This window comes from Sus scrofa, chromosome 5 (assembly GCF_000003025.6).
Source record: "Sus scrofa isolate TJ Tabasco breed Duroc chromosome 5, Sscrofa11.1, whole genome shotgun sequence".
NCBI classification, from domain to species: domain Eukaryota; kingdom Metazoa; phylum Chordata; class Mammalia; order Artiodactyla; family Suidae; genus Sus; species Sus scrofa.
This window is the reverse complement of record NC_010447.5, coordinates 64,773,233-64,798,492: the sequence shown is the minus strand read 5'-3', so window position 1 is coordinate 64,798,492 and position 25,260 is coordinate 64,773,233. Positions and strand designations below refer to the sequence as shown.

The 25,260-nt window shown below is 54.1% G+C and overlaps 1 protein-coding gene across 1 annotated transcript in view; it reads right to left on the bottom strand.

Annotated features, from left to right (window-relative positions):
- The window catches only part of ANO2 (anoctamin 2), a 342,407-nt gene that overhangs the window by 203,961 nt on the left and 113,186 nt on the right, over positions 1-25,260 (bottom strand). Inside the window, 3 exon segments of the mRNA XM_021092435.1 lie at positions 11,368-11,432; positions 19,646-19,687; positions 20,569-20,624. Coding sequence (XP_020948094.1) covers positions 11,368-11,432; positions 19,646-19,687; positions 20,569-20,624 — 163 coding nt within the window.

Here is a 25,260-nt window from a genome sequence, read left to right as displayed (position 1 = left end):
TTCCTTCCCTCTCTTTTCTTTCTTTCTTTTGTCTTTTTAGGGGCCATATCTGCGGCATATGGAGGTTCCCAGGCTACAGGTCCAGTTGGAGCTACAGCTGCCGGCCTACACCACAGCCACAGCAACACAGGATCTGAACCATGTTTTCGGCCTATACCTCAGCTCACAGCAACACTGGATCCTTAACCCACTGAGCGAGGCCAGGGATTGAACCCACATCCTCATGGATACTAGTCAGGTTCGTTACCGCTGAGCCACGACAGGAACTCCTCCTTCTATTTCTTTCACACTGTCCCTGAGATGTGCTGCTGTCTGGCTGCTGGATCATCACCTCGTCACCATAGCTAAACCTTCAGAGAAGGGCCTGTCCACAGAGGCATGACCTACTCCCCCCAGGATTTGACAGAAAAGAGAAACAGACCAGGGGCTGGCGTGGAGAAGGAGCAGCTTGCTCCCTGCCCAGAGCCTGAGGATCGGGCCGCATGTCAGCCTCAGGAAATACTGCCATTTTGTCAGAACCAATAACAGCTGGAAACTAAGCCATTGCCCTTACCCTTCTCCAGACTAAAATTCCAAATAAAAGGTTCAGTATCTCAGCCCCGCGATCTCCTCTCCGTCTCTCCTGTGTTCGGTGAACATGGATTTTATAAAGAAGCCGACAGGGTTCGAGGCCACAACTCTGGGTCCTGGGCGGCCCTGGAGGAGGGTTTCTGGAGGCCCTGGGATGAGCTGAGTGATGCAGGCCAAGGGGCCACAACCTCTCCACACCCCAGTGGACCACTCTGCCAGCACACACAGCCACCCGTGGCAGGTACCCAACCGCCCACACCTCTGTCGACCTTGCGTTCATCCCAAGAAAGCACTGGAAGGCAGCGGTCTCCCAGGCGGGGCTCTCGAAGCTCTTGCTCTGTTTTGTTCTTCTTGCCGTGTGCCTGGGACGTCAAGCCTCACGAAATGCTGTGGTTTTCCATTCCCCAAACAGAGGCACGTGCCCGCACGAAGCGCCTGGGCGTGTCCGGCTGATTAGATGGGAGCTCCCTCGCGGTCGTGTGTCCCGCCGATGCTCTTCGGTGTGTTGAGACGTTTTCTGTTTATGTTGGTGACATGCCCATGTGGCGTGGGTGGAGAACCTCACTCGGGGGAATATCAGTAGCGGGAATGGGGTGCTCTGGGGGTTCCAGAGAAACTGGTGAAACGGTGGCTCAAGGGATCAAACGCTTGAGCCGTGTCACGGTGACTCGCCCCCAGGCTGGTCCCCTCTTTCCTTCTAGAGCCAGATCAGTCCCTGGGATCTGCCTGAGGCCCTGGACTCCCATAGATGGATGGCACCGGCCATGGCAACCTAGAGGGTCTCTGGAGGAGACCCGAAGGCCCCCCCGCCTCTTCCCCTCTCTCAGGGAGAGGAAGTGCTCCAGGTCCAAAGGATTGAAACACTTGCTCAAAGTTTCCCAGCAGAGCGTGAGGGAGACACTGGCTCCCACTCGCGCCTCGGGGCTAGGAATGCACAGGTCTGAATCCTTACAGGCTCGGTTCTGCCACCTGCCTAGACCCCAGAGAAACCATCTGACAGCGTCTCCTTTTGCTCCCAGTCTTCAGGCTCCTTTGGTCCAGGCCTTGGTCCCTGCTCTGTGTCAGATATCAGCTCCGATTCCTTCCCAGAGCCCCAGGGCTTCCTTCTCTGCCGTCTTCAGCCTCCATCCATTCTTGAGCCTCCCCTTCCATCTGCATCACCCGACCAAGGATGCTTTAATCTGAAGCTTGTCAATCTCCCAACCATATTTCCTCTTTCCTTCAGATCTCTGCTTTCCTCTCAAGACTCTCCTGTCTCACAAGTCTCATTTTTCTCTCATCGGCCACACTGAAGCGAGTTACAAACCTCTTCAGAACCTTTGGCCCACCACCCTGCCCCCGAGCACCACTACACACAGCTCCCTGCTGGGTACCGCTTTCCCTCTGGGGCCTCCATCAGGTCCGCTGCGAGCACCTTGGGTCCCATCGTTACGCTGCAGGCTTCCTGCTGTCCCCCTTCTTTCAGCTTTGATACCACACCCAGGACAAAGCTCTGTGTCCAGTTCCTTGATATATGGACTGACTCTGTATCAACAAACGCTGAGCTCTGTCTTGAGAAAAATCTTTGATGGCCTGGCTTTCTCACGACCTTCCCAAACAAGCAAGAAGAACAAAACGCAGCTCTTCGGGGCAAAGGCACCTGCCGTATCAAACTCATCAGGCCCCATCTCACTCTCACTGGGAAACACCAAGAAGACAAAGGCAGTGCCTCCATAACATCCACACCTGCCAGGAGACAGGCTCCCGGGCCTGGAAGAGGCTTACCCGAAACACAACACTACCTGTAGGATTAGCTCTGTTGCTAATCCTGCAACGGAGACAGAGTAGCGAATTGAATCGGAGTGGGGCAGAAGCTGCTCAGTTGACAAAAGCAAGAAGTGACAGCTGACAACCTGATGACGTGGAAGAAGCGGGGGTGGGGGAGACTCTGGACAAGAGAAATAGGAGGTCAAAACCATGGCATCTGGGGAAGAGCCCCCTTAACAAACAGCTCTAATCCGCTCAGCAGTTCCCGAAAAGGACATGTCACTTCCGCTACGACGAGGGCGGTCCAGGAGGATGGCCCATCACAAAGCAGGGGTGACCTGCTGGGTGAGCCTTGCTCCCCCGCACACTGCACCAGCTGTCCCTTAGGGACTGCTAGTCAGGAGGATGAACACTGGATAGCCAGAAACCCAGCTCGCCCGATGTCCAGCTAGACAGAGCTCTGAGTCACCTTCAGCCACGCGCTACAAGGGAAAACACATCGTCTCTGCAGTCAGAGAGGCCTGGGTTTGAATCCCAAGTGGGCCAGCTTGTGGTTTTCAGAAGGTCTGTGTCCCTACTTGTAACACGGAGGTAACAACATCCACTTGGCAGGACACACACGCTCCAAGGGCATAATCACAGTACACTGATGGACAATTTTTTAAAAAGTCTTCTGATAATGCAGTATTTGTCCAGACTCTTGAGCTAAAGAAATAGGCAGAATTCTGCTAGTTGAGGGGAACGGCATAATTCCCCTCTCCCCAGGGAGAGGATACATAATGACTTTGCTTAACCAAACTTTTGTCCATCACTACGCTACTTGTCAACGACGTCGTAACCCTCAAAATAACACAGTGGGACTGGGGGGACAGGTGTGATGACCCCCTTTGGTGGCAAAGGAGATGGGAGCTCAAATATACGTCACCTGAAATCAAGGCTGGAGCCAAAACAGCCCGTCTCATTCTTCACCCACTGTTCCCAGCCTAGAGGAACGTCCCTAGGCAGGTGCCTCAGGATCTGATAGACACGTAGAGAGTCACTCTAGCCATCATTGTTTGTTTTTGATTGTTTCTTTGTTTTGCCTTGTCTAAGGCTGCTCCCCCAGCATGTGGAGGTTCCCAGGCTAGGGGTCCAATCAGAGCTGTAGCCGCTGGCCTATAGCACAGCCACAGCAACATGGGATCTGAGACACATCTATGACCTACACCACAGCTCATGGCAACGCCGGATCCTTAACCCACTGAGCAAGGCCAGGGATCGAACGCTCAACCTCATGGTTCCTGGTCGGATTCGTTAACCACTGTGCCACGATAGGAACTCCTATCCATCTTTGAATAGTAAGGGCCAACCCCACCCCCCCTCCACTTCTTCCTGGAGCAGGAGCCCTTATTTAAGTCTGTCTTCACATGGACAGCTCTGCAGATCTTAGATCCTGTCACTTTTCTTTCCCTGAAACAGTCCTAGCCTGGCTGCTTTCCCTTTAGGCAAGACGGCCCGAGTTGGACACATGAGGTTTTGCTCTGACTTGGTAAATCCCTAAGTGACGCGATCCTAAAATGTTTTCTGAGAATTTCTGGGGTCTTGGGTGCTGCTACCTATCAGATGTTTCCAGAAAGAGTTACAGCCACCCCCAGCCAGCTCTGCCTGAGGCACAGCAGACAGCCCCTGGCCCCTCAGCACAGATGTCTTATCTGGGGGTCAGCTTCTCCCACGATCTTTCCTATGGGCCAGTCTTTCTACAGCCTCACAGTTATTCACGGAAAAATTTTTCCCTCCACGTCCCAGAAAAGCCAACAAATCATCTACGAGCTCAGAAATGTGACTTTGACCTTAAGCTCCTTGAGGATGGGGTCCTGCCCAACTCATCTCCACCCCCACCCCTGCCCAGCCCTGGTGTCTGACATTGGGTCGGTGCCAGTGTGTGTCAGCTTCACTACACCAGGTGAGGGGAGCGTACGGGAGGGCCCTGCTCTGAGTTTCCCAGGCCCGTGCGTCCCAAAGGGGATGATCATGATGAGGTTGTTTGAAGAGCCTGTGTGTCATGCAAGGCCAGGTGTGATTTGTATACAGGACAGAAAGCTTAGACGTGTGAGAGCTGTAAGGGACACCCCAGCTATTTTCAAAGATTTAAGGGCTGGCCTCCCCAGCTGGGTGCTCTCCTTCACCCTGGAGCTCCAGGGAGCAGAAGCGGACTCAACCAGGCGGGGAGGGGCGCACGGTGGGTGGGGAGGGAATTGGCAGAGTTCCTGCTCAGGCTCCAAGACCATCTCTAGTGGCCAGAAAAAATGTCCAGCAGACAAACATGAAGCCACCCAGGCCAAGAGCCCCCCCTACAAGGAAAATCGGGCAGAGGCTGGGTATTTGCTTAAGCCATCAGCTGGGAGAGGAAGCCGTGGATCCCCCGTTGGGGGACCAGGCACTGGGGTTGGTCAACCTCTAAGCTCCTCCCACCTCTGTGATGCCAGGGGTGGTCCCGGGGGTTCTAGATAACTGAGGCCAAGGAGACAGGACATCTACAGCTTTGTTCTCTCCTTCTTGGGGATGAGGATGTAACCTCAGGATGTAACCTAGGGATGTCAAGGAAGTCAGGGACCCGAGGAACCAGACAGCTCACCGGCTCCCAGCTTATTCTGGGCAGCCAGGGGGAGCGTGTGCAGCCGCCTGGGACCATGGGACCCACCAACCACCATATGGCTGATGTTACAGGAAAGAAGACTGAAAATCTGATCTAAAACAGCAGCCCTTGGTGATGGAGGGCAGGGAGACCACCCTCGGAAGACTGGGATTGGCCTCTGGGTGCAGTCTCGAGACCTGGGAGCCCTGCATTCAGCTCCTCCTCCACGGGTAGCCCCGGGCCAACTCTTTCCACCTGGAGGGTGCAGAGCTGGAGGAGGGAGGCTCTCCATGGGGGGGAGGGGGAGGAAGGAGCGTGGGCCAGACTCCTCTCACAGCCACATTTCATAAGCAGCCCGACTTAGCTCCCACCCGGAAAATGGGCCGGAATGTAACGGCACGGAAATCATTATCCACGTCTCTGCCTGCCTCAAGCCCCTGCCGCCTACCTTTTCCTTGTCTACCCTGCACCTGCACCCTCAGAGGTAAAAGAAAAATATCCTTCCACCCCATGAGATATTACTTCTGTCCAGCCTACAAAATGTTTCCCAGCAGGGAGTTCCCGTCATGGCTCAATGGTTAACAAATCCGACTAGGAAGCATGAGGGTGGCGGGTTCAATCCCTGGCCTTACTCAGTGGGTTAAGGATCTGGCGTTGTCATGAGCTGTGGTGTAGGTCACAGACACAGCTTGGATCCCACGTTGCTGTGGCTCTGGTGAAGGCCGGTGGCGACAGCTCCAATTAGACCCCTAGCCTGGAAACCTCCGTAAGCGGCAGGTGCGGTCCTAGAAAAGGCAAAAAGACGAATGAATGAATGAATGAATGAATGAATAAATAAATAAATAAATACAAACAAAATGTTTTCCAGCCAAATCCAATACTTCAAAGGCTGAGACTGACAGATACCAATCTGCTAGCCTCATGCATCATCTCTCCTTGGCTTCCTGTCTTGGGTCCAGCCTAACCTCCTTCCAACCCTGGGTGCTCTTCTAACTTATAGGCCAGAGCCAGGGACATGGGCTAGGTCTGCAAGCCGAGGTCTTGATCTGACCCTTCCTGATCAACAGTCAAGGATCTGGCTTCGGGGCAACGTGACTTCTGGCTATTGATGCCAGACTCAGCAACAAAGCCATGCACGGAGCAGCCCAGGCTGGTGATGAAGACGCATTCAGGAGCTTGAACCTCAGCCCTTCAGGAAGCAATGTTTCTAACTCCAGTGCCACCTCTTCCAGGAAGTCTCCCCTTATTCTCTTAGTAGCACCTACTCTTCCTCTGTTGTCCGCTGCTGCTCAACGTTTGTACTTACAGTCCTTAAAAGCCCTCACTTCATCACAGGTCTGTCTCCCTAAAGAACCGCTGGGTCCTTAAGGACACGAACTCCACCCTATTTCTCGATGGGCCTCCCCACGCTGCTGGGCACAGAGACTTGTAAATGTCTCTTGCATTGAGCTGAACTGCCTTTATGGATCCCAGGGAAGGATTACGAAGGAGGCAGCATGGCTCCGGAAATAATTAATCATGGTTCATCAATATTTTTCCCTCTCCGGTCCCTCTCCCACACTAGCTGCGAGGCCTCCTAAGAAAGAACGTGGCTTCCTCCATCTCCCTCCTGGAAGCATCTGGATGGGTCACAGTGCGGGAGGGTGGAAGTGGGGCTCAGAGACGGGAGAGGGATGATCAAATCATTCAACCTTCTGGTGGCCATTCTGGAGAGCTCTGGAAAGGACCAGGACCCCTGCCCTGGAGGAGGAGGAGGGAAAGCCAGTTCTTGTGATGCACGGGCTCTCCACGGGCGGGGCTGGAGAGGGCTGGTGTCTAGGGTGGTAGGGTGGTGTAGCAAGGTGGGGGCACGGTGCCACTCCTGCTGTCCACAGATGGTGCCCAAAGGCTCTTGAGATGCTACAACCACAGTTACTGCTCTCACATCATGGAAGCAGGACGTTTCTGAGAGGACTCCAGAACCGCCACAGGGATGGGTTTCCGGCCCAGGGCCTGATTTTCCGGCAGCCTCCCCTGTGAAATGGGAGGCTGAAAGAGAAGGGAATGAGGACGAGCCACTGACCCCTCTCCAGACCGGAATTCCAGTGTGGCACAGTGGATGCTGTGCGGGTACCCTTCCCGTGCAGTCCCCAAAGTCATCAGCTACACATGCCCTGAGCCTGGCAGACTTCTGGACCCCTCTCCTCCACACGCCATCAGGCAGGCAGCAGCAGCAGATGCTTCAAAAGAAGGTTGTGTGTATCAGCTTCAGCAAAGTATACTCAGTAGCTAAATCTAAGTCAGATGTACAAAGCCTGATGTTTTGTCTCATCCCTATTAAAACCTCCCAGCTAAGGAAATCAGCCTGTGAGCAGATATTCATTTCAGTGAAAAGACAAGGCAGGCCCCTGATTAACCTGGGATCACCCCAGTACAAATCCAAAAGGCCAGGCCCCCCCGGGTTCCCCAGAACATAAAGGCCGTTTCCCTCCTGGGATGTCACAGGGTGAACCCAGAGCAGTGCACACGGAAATCTTCTCCTCCGTCTACCGGGACGCTCATGTGGCCTCAAGGGACCAGAAGAGCCATTTCCCTCCAGTTAAGACACCATGTCCCCCACATCTCAATTGCAAAACCTCACTTCTGCCAGGGGCCCAGGGGCTGCTGGCTAGGAGGTCCCAGGAGAACCTGCTGCCAGAGGGGTCCCTGCTGGATACCTGCTGGGGAACTTCCCAGGCAACTAACTAACACAGACACACACAGAGACACATACACAGAGACACACACACACACACACACACACACACACACTCACACACTGCTCAAGCCTGCAGGCCCCGGGATTTCTAGAGCAAAGGTAGGATCTAGGGTGGAAAGCACTGCTGGGCTGGGAGAGCCCCATCAGCAGGCTCACAGTACAGCCTGCTGGGCACGGATGCCTGTACAGCTAGAGGGGGAGGGGCGAGGGGGCGGGCAGGGGCCTCATGCCTTCGCCCCCTCCCCCCATCTGCTTTCAACCCGTGGGAAAGGAGCCTTGAATCCCAAATCCCAAGTTTAGGCTTGAAAGGCTGCAGAAGCGGAAAGACAGCTCGTCTTGGCTTTCCAGGCAACCAGATCTCCCACCCCGCTGCTCAGTGCTTTAGAAAGTTCCAAAGGATAAGCATGGGGAAAGGAACGGAGCGCAGTGCTGAGGAGGAGGAGGAGCTGGGGCCCCAGGAAACAGGAAACACCTCTGCCGGGCTTATAGGAGTCACCTTCAACTTGTACCCAACACCCCTGCCTCTGTGGCTCTTTCAGCACAGACCACATGGGTGCAGTTCCAACGTGGGCACAGAGAGGGCGCAGTTCACAGGCGCGAGCTGTGATGGAAGGACAATCCAGGTGTGGCAGGTGACGGTGCATGGAGGGCCCCCTCGGGCTGGGCCCCTTGAGCCACTAGGTGACAACAGGCAGTGGCAGGAAACATGGAGAAGAAGTGGCACAAGAGGAAAATAACAGCGCTGAGGTCATACCCACAGGAGTTGGCATCAGACAGGGGAGTGGAGGGTGGGGGAGGGCAGGTGATGAAGAGGAGGAAGGAGGAGACTTAGACACAGTGGGGATACCTGCTCCCCCACCCCACACCCCAGTTTCTGCTCTACCAGCCCTCTGGGTGCCTGCTCCAGGCTGCCCTGTCTCTGCTGACCCAGCTATGTCCCTAATGCCCCTGTCCCCCTCCCCACTCCTCACAACCATCACCCCCTCTCTCTCCAGCAGAGCAAGTTCCTTAGGCAGCTGGGTAGACAGCAATCCCCACCCCCACCCCGCACGCTATCCCGCACCCCATTCCCCCACCTCCAGCCAGTATCTGAGAGATGCCCAAGCTTCAGGCACATCCTGGCCCCACATCCAAGCCACTGGCCCCACGCAGGGGCCCTGGGAACCCCCCACCCCCCACCCACCAGGAGCCTTCTGAGCTGTGAGGAGCAGCAGGCAGATCCAACCCCACAGCACACCTCGCCCTGTCTCAACAGACTTGGGGACACCACCTGGTCCCAGAGCAGGACACTGCTCCCAAGGCAACTCTTCCCGGGCAGGGAGGCTGCCTTGGTAGCCCAAACAGAGGGCACGCTGGAGCTGTCTCCCACTCAGCTGGCCCCCTGTCACCTGGAGTCTCAGGGAAAGCACGGGGCTCTCCTGCAGGAAGAATGTTTATCTTTTTAATCATGCTTTTAAAAGTCAAATGAGTCATTGGAGAAAACAGGAGACCAAGTGGGTGGCCACTGGGGAGGCAGCAAGGAAGATCAAGGCCCGCCAAGCCCGGAGGAAGAGGCCTTGGTGTGGCCCGGAGAACAGGCTAGGTGGCCATGCCTCCCAAAAGCCAGCCAGGGGACAGGAGGTGCTGGGTAAGGAGCCTCGGGCACCGGCCCCTGGGGCCTTGCTCCCCGACCCCAGCGCCTCGGTTAAGGGTCTTTTGCTGGAACAAACACCTGCTGTCGAGAGACATCCCACCAAGCTCCCAGGTCCTTGAGAGGACCGTCACATGTCCCATCTCTGCGTGGGAGGGGAAGCCGCCCAAGTCGCGACTCCCCGCCTGCCGTCTTCTTCCAAGAAGAAGCTGGAATTCCTCCCTCTGGACGCAGTCCTTCTGGCTGCTGCCCCTCCCGCAGTCCCAGCCCAAGGCGAGCGGCCAGGAACACTCTCGGAGTTTGCTGGCTGATTAATTAGCGCGTTCGAATGAGCCACAAGTGACCGAGTGGCGGGGAGGCCACTATGTCAGTCACGGGGCCCGGAGTCCCCATCATTTCCAAATGAGCGTGGCTACCCAACCTCCTCCCAGAGCCCTCGGCTCTGCCTCCCCGGTTCAGACAACCGCGATCCTTCAGATCAAAGGGGGGGGGTGACGTGCCCCCAGGAGGGACCAGCCAAGACCCCAGCCTCCAGACTGTCCTCCCAGAGCTCACCCACTGCACGGGGCTGCTGCCCAGCACCCCAGCTGGGGAAGAGGTAAGGGTCTAACAGCCCACTGAGTTTGTGGAGCCCCCAAACCAATTTAAGGCTAGCCAGACCGACAGCGTTCTAGTAAATTCTTTCAAGAAGCTTCGAACCACGTTCTGTAGAAGCTGGAGAAATTCCCAAGGCCACAGGGCATCAGGTTAGGGGCAGCAGTGAAGGGAAGGACTTCAGGACCCAGTCTCCTCTCCCTTCCAGTTTTTGGAGAAGCCCCAAAAGGCCCGCCTTTCCTCTCGGACCAGCCGGCTCATTCCTTTTGGGACCTGCCGGGTCTTCCCTTCTCTTGGTCAGCACTGGGGCTGCCTGGATCGATGACCTGACACCATCCCCTCCGAGCACCGGTGGGACCTGTGACTTATTCTCCCCAACGGACTATGACCTAGGTGGTGTCCTATTACTCCCATCATTGATTTACATAACCTGGAACTTCTCTCTCGCCAGCAGACTCACTTCACTGCCTTTCTGTTTCGCGTGCTTTGAAGAAGCAAACAGCCATAGTGGAAAGGCCTGTGTGGTAAGGAACTGAAATCCACCTCTGTCCAAAAAGTCAGCTAGGGCGGAGGGGACCTCTGGCTGATGACCAGCCCAAAAAAATTGAGCCTCTGGAAGACCAGGCAGAACTGACTCCTACTAACAACAACACGTGAGGTGGGCCCTGACCTTTCTCCAGCCACGCCTTCGCAGACCTCCTAACTCTGGCTGCTACTCTGACTGCAGAAATATCACAGACCTGGAAGCAAAGTACCAAACTAATTCATGAACGGATTCCTGACTCTCAGAAACTGAAATTTAAAAAGTGGGTTGATTTAAAACAAAAGCAAAAACAGGACTTCCCATCGTGGCTCAGAGGAAACGATCTGACTAGCATCCATGAGGACACAGGTCCGATCCCTGGCCTCGCTCAGTGGGTTAAGGAGCCGGTGTTGCCGTGAGCTGTGGTGTAGGTCGCAGACGCGGCTCAGATCTGGCGTGGCTGTGGCCATGGTGCAGGCCGGCAGCTACTGCTCTGATTCGACCCTAGCCTGGGAACCTCCAGATGCCGCAGGTATGGCCCTAAAAAGCAAAACGAAACAAAACAAAAATTTAATTTGAAATTAAAAAAAAAAAAAAAAAAAAAAAACATGGTGGCTGTCAGGGCAAGACCCGAGGACCTTCACCACCCAGATCCTTCTCTAGGCAAATCTGAGGCACCGTAATAAAAGAGATGACTCGAATCTCCCTACCCTCGCAGAGCTGGCAAGGAGAGCCTCAGGGCTGAAGATGTCAGGATGCAAGTTAATGTGCGTGCGCCCACGTCCCCCACTGCCCCATAGCCGCCACCTCCCTCCCTGTCCGGGAGCTGCTTCCAGCACCAGATGTGGCCCCCGACAGCCAAGGCCTCTGCATGGCCAACAGACTTCCAGGGGCCAAGAGGGTGACAGAGGTCTTGGGGGGTCCTCCCAGGAGTTCCCCCCACCACATCTTACCTGATGAGGTCAATAGGTTGAAACTTGTAAAACACTCCGTAGCGCGCCCACTCCTGATACAGCAGCTGAACAAGAAGAAGACGGGACCCGATTAGAGGCGAAAGGGGGCAACGATTCACCTTTTTTATCCCTCCTAGCATGTCAAAAATTGAATCCCCCTAGCCTGGCTTCCAGGCGTATCCTCCTGAGATAACCACAGGGAGACGTCCAGAAGCAGGAGGCCTGGAAGCCCACTTCTCCTCCCCAAAGAACAAAGGTGATTTTCCTCATGCTCCAGGGCAGCACTGCACTGAGCAAGCAAACCCCCTCGCTCATCGCTCCCTTGCCTTGCTGAGTCCAGCCACTCGGGCCCTGACGTTCCTTTCGTCACCTGATGAACAAGTGTTCACTGAACCTCAACCTCGGGCAGGCCCTGTCCAGACGCTGCGCAAGCAGTCAACCAAAGTTACTGCCCTCCTGGAGCTTACACCCAGAGCCCAGAGACAAATATAAACTCACACATGAATTTCTAAGAAATAAATGTAAGAGTTCCCATCGTGTCTCAGTGGTAATGAATCGACCAGTATCCATGAGGAGGCAGGTTCGATCCCTGGCCTCGCTCAGTGGGTTAAGGATCTGGCATGGCTGTGAGCTGTGGTGTAGGTCACAGATGCCACCCAGATCCTCTGTTGCTGATGCTGTGGTGGAGGCTGGCAGCTGTGGCTCTGCGATACCTAGCCTGGAAACTCCCATGTGTGGCGAGTATGGCCAAAGAAAGAAAGGAAGGAAGGAAGGAAGGAAAGAGAAAAATAAATCGAGGTAGGAAGAAGCATCTGCGGGGGTGGGTGGGAGGGCTACTTGAGCTAGGCTGGCAAGAGAAGGGTGACATCTGAGCGGAGACCTAAGGAAGTGGGGCTGATGTTTCAGCTGGAAGAACACTCCTGCTGTGCAAAGACCTGGAGGGAAGTGCATGCGACATGTCCCAGGAAGAACAGGAAAGTAGTCATGGCAGGGAGCTGGGGCGGGGGGCGGGGGCAGAGCAAGGGGAGACTCCTGGGAGAGGAGGTTAGAAAGGACCGGGGTGGCCCCATCAGTCAGGGGCTTGTGGGCCAGGCTAAGACCTTTGGACTTTGAAGGAAACCATTAGGAGATGGAAAGCCCTGTGCGAAGAAGGATCTGGTTTCCAGTGTAGACGGCTCACTCTGCCAACTGCCTGGGGAACAGAGTAGGGGACCTATTGTAATGGTCCAGGAAAGGGTGGATGGTGGCTGTTACCATGGAGGTAGTGGAAGAAGTAACGAGAAGCGGCTGATTCCATATACATATATGTACACACACACATACACACACAGTTTTAGGGCTCTACCCACAGCATATGGAAGTTCCCAGACGAGGGATCAAATTGGAGCTGTAAACAGCTGTCGGCTTACACCACAGCCATAGCCACACCGGATCCTTAGCCCACCGAGCGAGGCCAAGGATCAAACATGTGTTCTCATGGATACTATTTGGGTTCATTACCGCTGAGCCACTACAGGAACTCCCTGATTCCACTCATATGTCAAAGGCAGAGCCAGTAAGACTTACTGTTGGATTGGATGCAGGGTGAGGGAAAATGAGAACGTGGCCTGAGCGACTGAGTAAATGGTAATTCTCTTTCCTGAACTGGGGAAGACGTGGGAAGGGCGGGCTGGCAGGGAACCAAGAATTCCCACGGGTGTCCATCTAGGTGTCCGCGTGGGAATGTAGGGTGAGCAGCTGGATATAAAAGTTTGGAGTTTACAGGCTAGCCCGGGCTGAAGACAGAAATTCGGGAGTGAGCAGAGAAGACCCGAGTTTAAAGTCATTACATTACAGAGGCAACTGCCAAAGAAACGGGCAGGTAGAGAAGAGGCCCGATGTCTGGGCTGAGGTCGCCAACGTTTAGAGGTCAAGGGGATGATGAAGAACGGCAGAAGAGGGAGAAGAGCAGAACGAGCAGTGGGTGGTGTCCCAGAGGCCAGAGGAAGGTGGGTAGAAGGTGGCCGGCTGGGTCAAATACTGCGGATGGGTCAGGTCAGCTGAGCATGGAGAAGTGACCTTGGGTCCAGTGGCTTGAGGTCATGGATGACCTTGACAAGAGCGGTTCCAGGGGCGGGATGTGAATAGAACCCCAGCGGAACACATTTTAGAAGCGAGGGGAGGAAATAAGGCACCAAACACATCAGACTGTGCCATCATGTGAGGTTTGCACAGCAGCTTTAGAGAAGTGGCCTGGAGAAAAACCTGTGTATCAGTCCCAGGAGCAAACCAAATTGGAAACTTTAATTTCCAATTCCTGGCCAGCGAGCATCACAGGGCACCCACAAGTAAATGAAGTTATCTGGTAATGAACCATCAGGAGCCATCACCTAGCTATTCGTGCTGAATAGATCTTCATGCGTGACGAAACCCACAAGCCTACAATCCGGCTGCCACCTTACGTCCTGTGGTCTCGTCTACACATCTCACACATTGAAAAGAACTCACACAGAATTCTGGCACGGAAAAGTGACCCTGATCAGAGATTTTGGATAGTCAGCCGAACATCAGCCCTATGGCTAGCCATCATTTTCACCTAAGACTCTTTAAAGACATGACATTAAAACTGAAATAAAATTTGGCATTCTTACTTAGTGACCTTAGAATTTTTTTTTTTTTTTTTTTTTTTTTTTTTTTTGGTTTTTGCACCTGTGGCATATGGAAGTTCCCAGGCTATGGGTCAAATCAGGGCTGCAGCTGCCGGCCTATGTCACAGCCACAGCAATGCAGGATCCGAGCCACAGCTACGGCAACCTACACCACAGCTCACGGCAACACCAGATCCTTAACCTACTGAGCAAGGCCAGGGATCGAACCCGTGTCCCCACGGATACTAGTCGGGCTTGTTACCACTGAGTCACAATTAGGAACTCCAATGATAGACTTTTATTGTCACGGAATCTCCCAACAATCACAAAAGAGAACCAAGAACTACAGGGACCCTGATGGAGTAAATGGCACCCGTGGTCACCGCCACCTGCAGCAGAGGAAACCCGGACACAAAGGGGCTGCACAGGGTGTGATGGGCAGAGAAAGATCTGAATCCATGAGTTGTGATGCTGCTCATCCCAGGCAGGTGGCCTCAAACCGAATCCTACTGTTCTTATTACACCTCTTGCTCCCCATCATCTGGGTGCTTCTTCTGCCCTGGGTTTTCGATCCCTCTCCCCAGTGCAAACCCAGGACTCATCCGCCCCTGGTGACCTCATCTGTGGCCCATCAGGAGGCCAGCTTGCGTCAGGAGATACGGGCAGGGCCTCCCTTGAGGGCTGTGGGACGTCACTAGCTGCCTCCTAGGCCCTGACCTCCAGGGCAAATTCCTCTCCAAGTCACATGTCTGGCCCAAACCTGAACACCTGTGCCTGCCACTGCCCTAGAGGGAAAAACTGAAAATGCCCCCAGGATGCCCACATGGCCCAGTTGGCTCAGGTCCAATCTGAGAGCCAGGCTCCTGAGCCATACCCCTGGCTGGCTCTCAGACCTGCTGTACGGAACCTGCAGAGGATCCTTTTCCAGAGCGGTTCCCTCTCAGCACAACACTGCATCTATAGGTCATGGATACAGATGAGGCTGAGCCCAGAGGAGCCCCAAGCAGGCGGGTTAGACAAACGCAGGAGGAAACCATCAGGCGGCCTCTGCAAGGGCTGGAGCTGCACGGCCCCAGATCGGGGAGGTGATGCAACAAGGGCACAGCCCTGCAGGGGAACCGGGGAGCTGAGCGGTGGAGACCTTCCCATCTCTACAAATGTCTACTTACACACAGTTAGTGACCAGGTGGATCGTGCTAAGCCCTGGGTTACAGGGACCCAGGATAGACCAGCAGTCAGGATGCAGGGAGGCATATGCCCGAGTGTCTGCCCCATGGGCATGAGCATGTGTGAGTCACATGCCAGCAGACAACCACAGAAACTTGTAACCGTCCTGTTAAACCCTGCAGGGTTTAGAACCTTCTAATGAATGCAGCTCTTGACAAATCCATTCTCTCCCTGAGAGTTACACCATATCCTCTGCGCCAACTGGCCAAACCTGCAAATAGAGCAGGGAGGGACCGCAGCTCCCTCTCAATGGGCAGAGCCTTATTTCAGAGGCCCCGGATGCAATTCCAGCATGGGGGTCTGACTCCCAAACCGTGAGGGTAGGAAGCAACAAGCCAGGAGGGACCACTGCATCTGGTGGATCCGGGCGTACAAGCAGCCGGGTCGGCCCCCTAGGGTCGCATTGGACAGTGGGCCAGTTGGTTTAAGTATTTCATGACACTCTAAGGAACCCTGCCACTCACACCACCTGCAGCGCCAGAGGCGGCAAGATGCACGAGCCTCACGGTCCTCTCTAAGGCCACAACAGAGAGCAGCCGGACCTCGAGAGATCCCAGGATGCCCACTGGGGCCGACTTAGAGGCATGGATGGGAGAGTGGGGACCGGGTGGGAGAGGATGGGATTCTACCCTCCAGTCCTCCAATGAATTTCTGAATTTCTGGCAGGTCGCTTCAACTAGCTAGGTCTTCTCCATTAGCAAAATGGGAGCCGTGCAGGATGAGAAAAGGGGAAAACCAGACAAGTATCTTTCTCATCAGAAAAACCAGACAGGGCAGTTCTCGTCATGGCTCAGTGGTTAATGAACCCGACTAGTATCCATGAGGATGCGGGTTCGATTCCTGGCCTCGATCAGTAGGTTCAGAATCTGGCATTGCCAGGAGCTGTGGTGTAGGTCGCAGACTCAGCTCGGATCCTGAGTTGCTGTGGCTGTGGCGTAGGCTGGCAGCTGGAGTTTCAATTCAAGCCCTAGTCTGGGAACCTCTGTATGCCACAGGTGCAGCCCTAAACAGACAAAAGACAAAAAAAAAAAAAAAAAAAAGACCAGACTCTCTGCACACGCCTCTCAGCGGGTCACATTTTTACCGCCCATTAGAGAAAATAGCCATTTTGAAAGCTTGGAAACCCAGCACCAAGGGTGCAAAACCTGCTGAAGGAACTCGTCTTCCAAGGTTGTGCCCGGGTTCCCCCCAGGTGGGCAGGGAAGCCACGGCATGCTGGCAGCCCTGGGAAGGTGATGCTTCCCGGGTGTGCTTGAGAAAAGCAGGCAAGTCTAGCCAACGCAAAGCAAGGTGGCTTCCAGTGGTGGCAGGAGGGGCTGTCCACGCCTACAAGCCCTGGTCTCTAGAAAGGCCGGAAACCCCTGTTCTCCAGAGGCAGGGCTCCTCTGGTGAGTGACCCTCTAGGGGGGCGGAGTCATGGAGTCTGCAGACTGTACCAGGCCCGCTGGAGCAGAGGGGCTCCATCTCTGCCTGTAAGGGGGCTCACTGGAAAAGCCAGGGAGCACATGGGAGGGGGAAGGAGAACCCCAGGCACCAGCAGGATGGGAGGTCCGAAAGGCCCCCAGAGGGGCGAGCTCAAGGCAGTTAGTTCCCAACCCACCTCGCCTCCTCCAGCAGCCAACTCAGGGGTTCTCCCTTGCACCCAACCCAAATCCTCCCCGCAGCCCTGGCAAGGAACACTAGGCGATTACAAAGCAACCAAAACACATCCATGTTCTGCAAGCATTCAGAGGCTTTGGCTCCTTCCTTCGGGATACATTTTAGGCCCCGCCCATGCGCCTCTGAAGCTGCAGGAAGGAAGCCAGCACTGTAGTGAGTGGTCCCCTTGCTGCAGTGAGAAGCTGTGTTCACCTAGCTGTAACCCCTGGCTGGGATTTGGATGCCAGTTTTTTAAAAGTAAGTTTGTTTGCTTGTTTGGTTTTTTTTTTTGGGGGGGGGTTTAGGGCCACACCTGAGGCATATGGAAGTTCCCCAGCTAGAGATCGAATTGGAGCTGTAGCTGCTGGCTTATGCCACAACCACAGCAATGCCACATCTGAGCTCCATCTGCAACCTACACCACTGCTCACGGCAACACTGGATCCTTAACCCACTGAGTGAGGCCAGGGATCGTACCCACCTCCTCGTGAACAGTAGTTGGGTTCGTAACCAGCTGAGCTGCAATGGGAACTCCTGGATGCTAGGGTTAACATTAAAGTCCTGACTTGGCAATCTGGTTTACGGCCCCCAGAACCAGTCTCCTTGCCTTGCTGGGTATCTGTTCCGAAACCCAAATGGACAGAAAAAAGCTTTCACTCTCATTCCTGGGTTTTCTCTCATCCCCCATCACTGCAAGCTTTATTTCCCTAACCATGACCCTGGCAGGGGAAGCTAAGGAGGCCAGGAGTGGCTGGCAAACCAGAGAAAAAGCCAGGAGAAGTGGGCTCCTTATCTTCCAAAGATACCTGTCCACCCTTGCCAAGCATCCCTTTGGTGTCAGCCTTGGGAATTATCCACCAGGACATGGCCCTGTCCTGGCTGGTCGCCCTCTGCCTCCCAGATTCTACCCAGCCTAGCAGGTGGGGTGTGTAGTGGGGGCAGTACTGGTCTGGGAGCAAAACAATTTCTGGAAGGAAAGTTTTTGTGAAAAGATCTTTTTTTTTTTTTTTTTTAGCTTTTTAGGGCCGCATCTGCAGCGCATGAAAGTTCCCAGTCTAGGGGTCGAATCGGAGTGACAGCTGCCAGCCTAGGCCACAGCCACAGCAACGCCAGATCCGAGCCGCATCTGTGACCTAAACCACAGTTCGTGGCAACGTTAGATCCTTAACCGACCGAGCAAGGCCAGGGATCGAACCTGTGACCTCATGGATACTAGTCAGATTTGTTTCCTCTGCACCACAACAGGAACTCCAAAAAGGTCTTATTCTTAATAATAATATATTATTCCAGACAAACACACACATATTTTGGATGGCCTACAATTTGTTGCTTTCTGCCTCTGTGTGGATAACAGGGGGCTGTCTGATTAGTCCCAGGAGTTCTGTGTGTTCCTGGTCTCTGGAATGTTCCTGTGAAGTGCTCCACCTTGACGGACTGGGGTCACCACCCACCCAGCAGGAGGTCTCTTAGGTGGGCAGTGGGTGGTGATCACTCTTTAAAGGGGAGGAATGTGAAATGAAAGAGTAGGCAGACAGAAAATGGCTGGGGTGAGTGAGGTGAGATGCAGGGAGAGAGGCTTCCTCCTTTTCCTTTAAATCTGATCCGGGACTTTTCAGGAAATTAAACACCAAGACTATTAGCATCAGATAGAAAACAGATGAGGTTAAAACATCGAAAAACGACAGCAGATTCCCTGGGCAGGCAGAGAGGGGACATATGTAAGCAATCACAGCCGTATTTCTGGAAAAGACCTTTTTATGTTTTTAATACTTAACACTTCATAACAGGGACTAATAGGCAGGATAAAAAGAAGGCTGCTCAAAAGGCAACTTGGGGGATGAATGATTTTCCAGACAGCAGAGCGGGGAGGTGGAGGGCGCGGGCTTCTCTTCCTCATCCCGCCCACCCTCGCCCACCCTCCTCTGCTCACCAGAATCACTGGAGGCTGGGGAACCTGGGTGGGAGCATGGATGAGGCCCGACGGGCAGCCCCCCCCGCCGAAGGAGGATGGATGATGTGCTTAGAGCATCGTGCGGTGGTGGGCTGGGTGGCACCCCTAGTCCCAGAGTACCAGCAAGTAGAAGAAACAGGATCTAGATGGAGAACTGGGGACAGAGACATCCAGCCAGCTGTGGTTGGCACAGGGGAGGGATCCTGCAAAGGGACCTTTCTCTGCTCCCCTAAATATCACCTCTCACCCCTAGCTACCCAGAACACACCACAGATTTCTCATCTATAAGCTGGGAACGGCTATGCCACCTGTCTGCTTAATAAGAAGAACTGAAAAGGTGACCCCCCCACCCCTGCCAACAAGCCATAATGGCATGGATGCTGATATATCTTTTAGCAGGAACACGGGGTTTGAGGGTCAGAGGGGTTCTGGCCCCTTCTCTGTTTATCATGTTTTTGTGGGCCAGGTGTACTTGTTCTGTGCCTCAGTTTCCCCATCTACAAATTAAGGGATTTGGATGCTCAGCATTTCGGTCAAAGCTCTCCTGTCCTCAGGGGTGGGGATGCCACCTTCATGTGGAATGTGGGATGTATTTCAGGATGGTTGGCATCGCCGCTCCCCCAGGTTCTAACCACTGGTACCACCCTATCCACAGTCATGTCCACCACCAGAAATGGCCCTCACATTTCCAAGTGCCTGGGGACAGGGAGCTGTGGAAGAGCGGCTGGAAACAGATAAGCAGTAAAGAGAACACTCGGGACACATCTGTGAAGCCCGTGACCCATGTGTGGTCCTTTGCGCCCAGAGCCCATGGCGCAGCACCCGGCCGGCTTACCTTTCTGTCGTTCATGTCATCTCCCGCACCATCGTATTCTCCCTGCAGGGGGGGAAGCCAGTGGAATCATCAAAAACAGGGAAAGGGTCTCTTTTTGATGTTCTAATGTCATCCCTTTCTTTCATTCCCATCTCAGGAAGGTCAAGAAGTGACACCTAAGGAGATCCTGTTTCGCTCCCTTGGCATCGACACCTGCTGTCGATGCGGCAACTGCAAGGGCAGAGCTGCCCGCAGACGGGATAGCATGTCAGGAAAGTCTCCCTGTGCCCTGTCCGCACCAGCCACCTTGAGGAAAATCCCTGCACTGTCTCATGGATGTGTATAGCATTACTCTCAGCCAAGGAAGGCTTTAATTGCACTCTCTGTTTTCTCAACCAAACAACAGTATAAAGAATTTTGAGCCATTTCCCTCAAAACTGTCAAGACAGAAAAAAAAAATCTGACACTTCATATGTGCTCATGCAGAAGGATGAGACATTTCACATCTGCCCAAAACTATCACGTATAAAACACTGTTCTCAGTCACTTAAGAGCCTGACCGTCCAGGCTGCACATGATCCAGGTCTGGGACCTGCCCTCCCCGCCCTCCGCCCACCTTCCCCACCCCCCTTTAACCCCCCCGAAAGCCGTAGTCCTTGCTTCACACCTGCCCCAAAATAAAGGCGGGGAGTGCAGGCCAGGCCCAGACAAAGACCAGTTCATTCTGCCGTCGGGGAAATAACCGAGCCAGTTTGAGACAACTGGCAAATATCAACCTAGGGATTACTGCGAGTTGGGAGGAGTCCGGCACCAGCCAAGGCGTTTCAGTGGCACAGTTCCCCACCTGCACCCCGCCTCCCTGCCTGTATATTCACTATGGTGTGGCCTGCCTTGTTCCATCTTCTGAAAAGCACAGGGCCCTGGCCCAGGGAGGCGGTACTCACGTCATGAAGCGGGTAGGCAGCCTCGTAGACATTATTTGCTATCAGAGAGTTAATACCTACGGAAGAAGGAAGATGAGAGCCTTAACAATAGGGCAGGGGTTTCTCCACTTGACCTTGGTCTTCTGATGCATATGAACCCCCGCCTCCCCTCCGCCCGCTCAGCTGGGAACCACCGCCCTCTCCTCCAGATCCTCCCAGTGGAGACATTTCTGTCGGGCTTTAATGTCTTAGGATAAGACTGCCTTTTTTCATTTTCCAAATGCAAAGTTCTATTTGGATACCCAATGCCCTGCTCAAACGTCACCTTCGTCCTGTCCTCACACACTCAGACCCCTCCAGTCCCGGAGCCCTCAGCACCTCCAGGACCCCAATCGTCCGCTGAGAAGAGCTGTGTTTAGTGATGGCAGAGGAAGGACCAGATCGACTACTGCAACTAGAATCCATGAAAGGAGCCGTGAAGCATCGCCATTCTCCCCGCCACACACGCATCTTGCCTGCCCTCATTTCTGGCCCTGCCTGGTCCTTCTCAGGGCAGTGCTTATTACTGTGTGTGACTGACCTGCCTTAACCATTAGACCCCTGAGCAGCCAGGCAGTGGTTTTCCAAGTGTGATCTGGGGAACCCAGGGGTGTCCTCATGACCTTTTCAAGGGGTTCCTAAGGTCAAAGCTCTTTTTAATACTAGTACTAAGACATCCGTCACTTTTCACACTCTTATTTTCTCACGGGTCTACAGCGGAGTTTGTGATGTGATGACGCCATCCTCTGATGGCTAATGGAACGTGGGCTTGTCTATCCTTATGCTTTAAACTCTGCTTGGTTTTAACTTCTAATCCAATAAATATGGATCAATATAACCCACCTAGACAAAAGCCCTGTGGGTGCTCTCAATAATGTTTGAGGTCCCAGGATCACAAAGTTTGAAAACCACATGACAAAGATCCTTTTTTTGGGGGGGGGGGCTTTTGACGGCCATACCCGTGGCATATGGAGGTTCCCAGGCTAGGGGTCGAATCGGAGCTGTAGCAGTTGGCCTACACCACAGCCACAGCAACACCAGATCCAAGCCACATCTGTGACCTACACCATAGCTCACTGCAGTGCCAGATCCTTAACCCACGGAGCGAGGCCAGGGATCAAACCCGCATCCTCATGGATCCCAGTCGAGTTTGTTAACCACTGAGCCACGAAGGGAACTCCGTGGATTCATTTTTTTAAATCCCAACAGTATTCCGCAGCGCTGGCACACGGCCAACCCGACTGTGAGCCTCTCTGAGCCTCTGACTCCCACAGACTCGCCACAAAGGACCTTCCATGCAGCACAGAGGCACAGTAACTAATTTGTTTCACTCCTGGTTTTGTTCAGAGATGCCAAAGTGCTGTGTGTTCTGACTCGGGTCGCCAGCTCCCAGATGGAGGGACTTCTGTCACACCAGCTCATGGCACCGAGAACACTGCTACTCGGGGACACACATTCCTTTGTCTCAAATACACTTTCTGCACTGAACCAGTCTTTCCAGAAAGATGGAAGACAGCAGTGCGACGAGGAGAAAACTGGGTTTCAAGGGAAACACGTACGACGTCTGAATGCGAGAGTCATCTACGTTCATAGGACTCTGGACAGAGAACAAGGTTGGGGAATAAATCTAGACAAGAGTTACTCATTAAAATGCATGGTTTTCCACCTCCCATGCCCAGGCAGTGCCCCACCACACACGCAGAGACCTTGAGGGCTCTCCAACAGTCCTCTCCCCTCCACTAGCCTCCTCTTGCTGAAACTGTGCCCTTACTGGCCTCGAACGCCAGAACACGGGCCACGGGCGCATATGGAAGCAGAGGCCCTCTGGAGTCTGCAGAAGCGGCCACTCTTCCAGTAAGTTGATAGCCCCGTGTTCCAGTGCTGCAGCGTCACCAAAGGGCCAGTCTTTTCCCTGATTTTAAGTTTTCTCCTTGGCGTGCACATAAAACATCAGAAACAACTGTAAAGGAAGGGGGAGGGAAGGAGTGCTGATGGGGGGGGGGACTCCAGGGGCTGAATGAGCTGCAGATTTGTCTTACTTGCAAGACTACAATTTCACTCTGAGCATCATTAATCAGTTCAAGAGCCACAACTGCAGCAATGCGAGGCCACCCGACCACCATCAAGGGGAGGGGTCCCAAGTCAGAGGTGGGTGGGAGGCGGTTCAAAGCTGCAGGGGGACTGTTGACATGGATAGAGGCTGAAGCATCACAGCCAGGTAAGGCTCCAGCTAGACCTGGCCCGATCCCTGCACCCACATCCACCTGCTGGTTGCCATGGTGGCAGTGGAAGGCTACACCTGCAGCCAGTCCCCAAAGTGCACAGAGAAGCTAAGCAGGTGGTGCACCTTCCTGCTCATTCTTGGCTTTGCTTAGCACAGGAGCCCAGGGTCTTCGAGCATCAGGCTGACCCCCTGAACTCCTGCATCCTGCAGCTAGAGCCTCAAAAATGATCTCGATTCTCTCGAGATCTAAAGCGCTGCACCCTCCTTCCCATGGGAAATAAAGCTCCTTGGCACCGAATGCTCACATCAATCCAGAGCATCGTCTGCTCCTTGTCCGGTGGCCTGGGAGGCATCTGAGGCCAAGGAGCCTGCCCCTTGCACTGGAGGTTCCCCTGGCAGCCACCTCATGGCTGGGGACCCAGAAGGGATAACGGCTGTTATCCAGGAGAGTAAGCAAGTTATCTCAGTATCTCCTCCGATTTATCACAGGCATCCTCCTTCCCGCTCCTCCCACTGTTTGTCAACCTATGCTGGTGACAGCACTTTAGCCGATCCGTCTGCCTCCTGAGAGAGGAAGCCCAGACGAAGGGTCCTTCGCCTCAGAACCAAGATGATTCAGGTGATCAAACCTGAACTGTCCTAACCCAAGATAACCAGAGCCCCGAGACCCTGGAGTTGACGGGGTCTCTGTCCCCACCGCTGTGGACCTCCCCTTTTTCAGGGGATACCATTGGGTCAGCGGTCAGTGGCTGCTGGGTGGAGGGAGGCACTGGCCCATTAAGGGAGGGGGAGGCAGGAGGGGGAGAGGCAAGTTGAAAAGGAACCCCTCCTCCTCAGTCTCACCCAAGAATGGGAGCCGCTTTGGCCTCTCACCCACAGACTTCAGACACCAAGCTTCTACCCCCAAACAAGCATGGAAATCAGTTTGAAAGAAGAAAATAATCAAACGTGGTTTGTTGTTTTTTTTTTTTTTTTAAAGAGTCTCTGCTTTGAAAACTGAAATTCTGAATTTTTTCCTTTCTTTTCAGCAAAAAGGGCTAATTGGTTCCACTGCGCACCCTCCATCCGGCCATGACGGCGACGCTTTCTTCTTCAGACTGACATCCGAAGTTCTTCCTCTCCACTCTAGACCCAGGGAGAGGGACAGACCCAACCTTCTGTCCTCTTCATTCCCAGAAGGGGGGCGGGCACGCTGGGCACTTTTTCCTTTGCCCTCTCTCTCTCTCTTGCCCCGAAGAGTAGCGGCGCCTCGGCTCACACAAAGCATGGCTCACTAAGGACCTCCTTACTGGTCCCCAAAGTGCCCTTAAGTCACCGGCGACTTCAACTCTGTGGCTTAGAGGCTGATCCCTGAGGGGAAAGGCTCACCTTCTCCCTGTGAGCAGCACTGGCCATGCCTCTGCACAGCCTGACCCAGCAACACCACCCCTCAGCATCCACAGGGCCAGGCCAGGGAACAGAGCGGGCCCTGGGACTGGTACCTGAAAACACACTCAGCGGCCGGGCATTTAGCTTCCAGACAGCTCCGCTTCCTGGACCCGAAGGCTCACCCAAAGCCCGGCTTACCGTCGGCCTCCCAAAGAGAGTCCCGTTAAATCCACAAGTGCCACCGGGTGATGGGGACTCGCCTTCTAGTCCCTCTGGGCCAAACTCAGAGGAAACTTTTATCCATGGGGACAGGTACTTAGAGGGATGGTGCCGAACCCCCCAAAACTCATTTGGTTTTGATTCCTCCCCTCGCCACCCCGCTCCCCCCTCAGAGCAGGGCCCAGTCCGCCCGGCGTTCTGCTTTCATCCCTCTACTCCCGCCGGACATAAATCTAAACCAGAGCCCCCAGACGGTGCATTTAACAGAGACTATATTTACCCATCACCAAATTGTCCTGACGTGTGCTTAATGACTTAAATGCTTTTAATCCCAAGCCTTTTCTTCTAACAAAATGTAAACCAGTTCGGCTGGATGAATGATAAACCAGATGTTTACAGCACACAACATGGACTGGCTTTGGTCAAAATAATTAAGACATTGTCTCCCGAGTAGGGAGGAGAGATGCCCAAAGCACACATTTGTTTAAATGTTCTGACACCCAAACGTACGATGAAAATGGAACTCCATCAAGCTGTAATTTTTTTGTCCATGAAAATGGCAACAACTTTCACATGAAAGAAGAGGCAAGAGGCTGGTCACAAAGGCTTGGGCTTCCTTCCCCAGTAAAGTGCACTCGACAGGCATCCCAGGATGGGGGGAACTTTCAGGACCCTGATCTTGACCTTAGGGTAGGTTGATTAGGTGGTGTTTTGGGGCTGGACCAAGTCTGGGATGGCCCCCAGGCTACCATCACCCTGCAGATTCCAGACTCACGGGTACACCCAGTCTGGTCCTGGGGTGTGTGCCAGCCCACCCTCCGCCACAACCAGGGCAAATGCGAGGGGAAGGGTGAGCCGTCTCT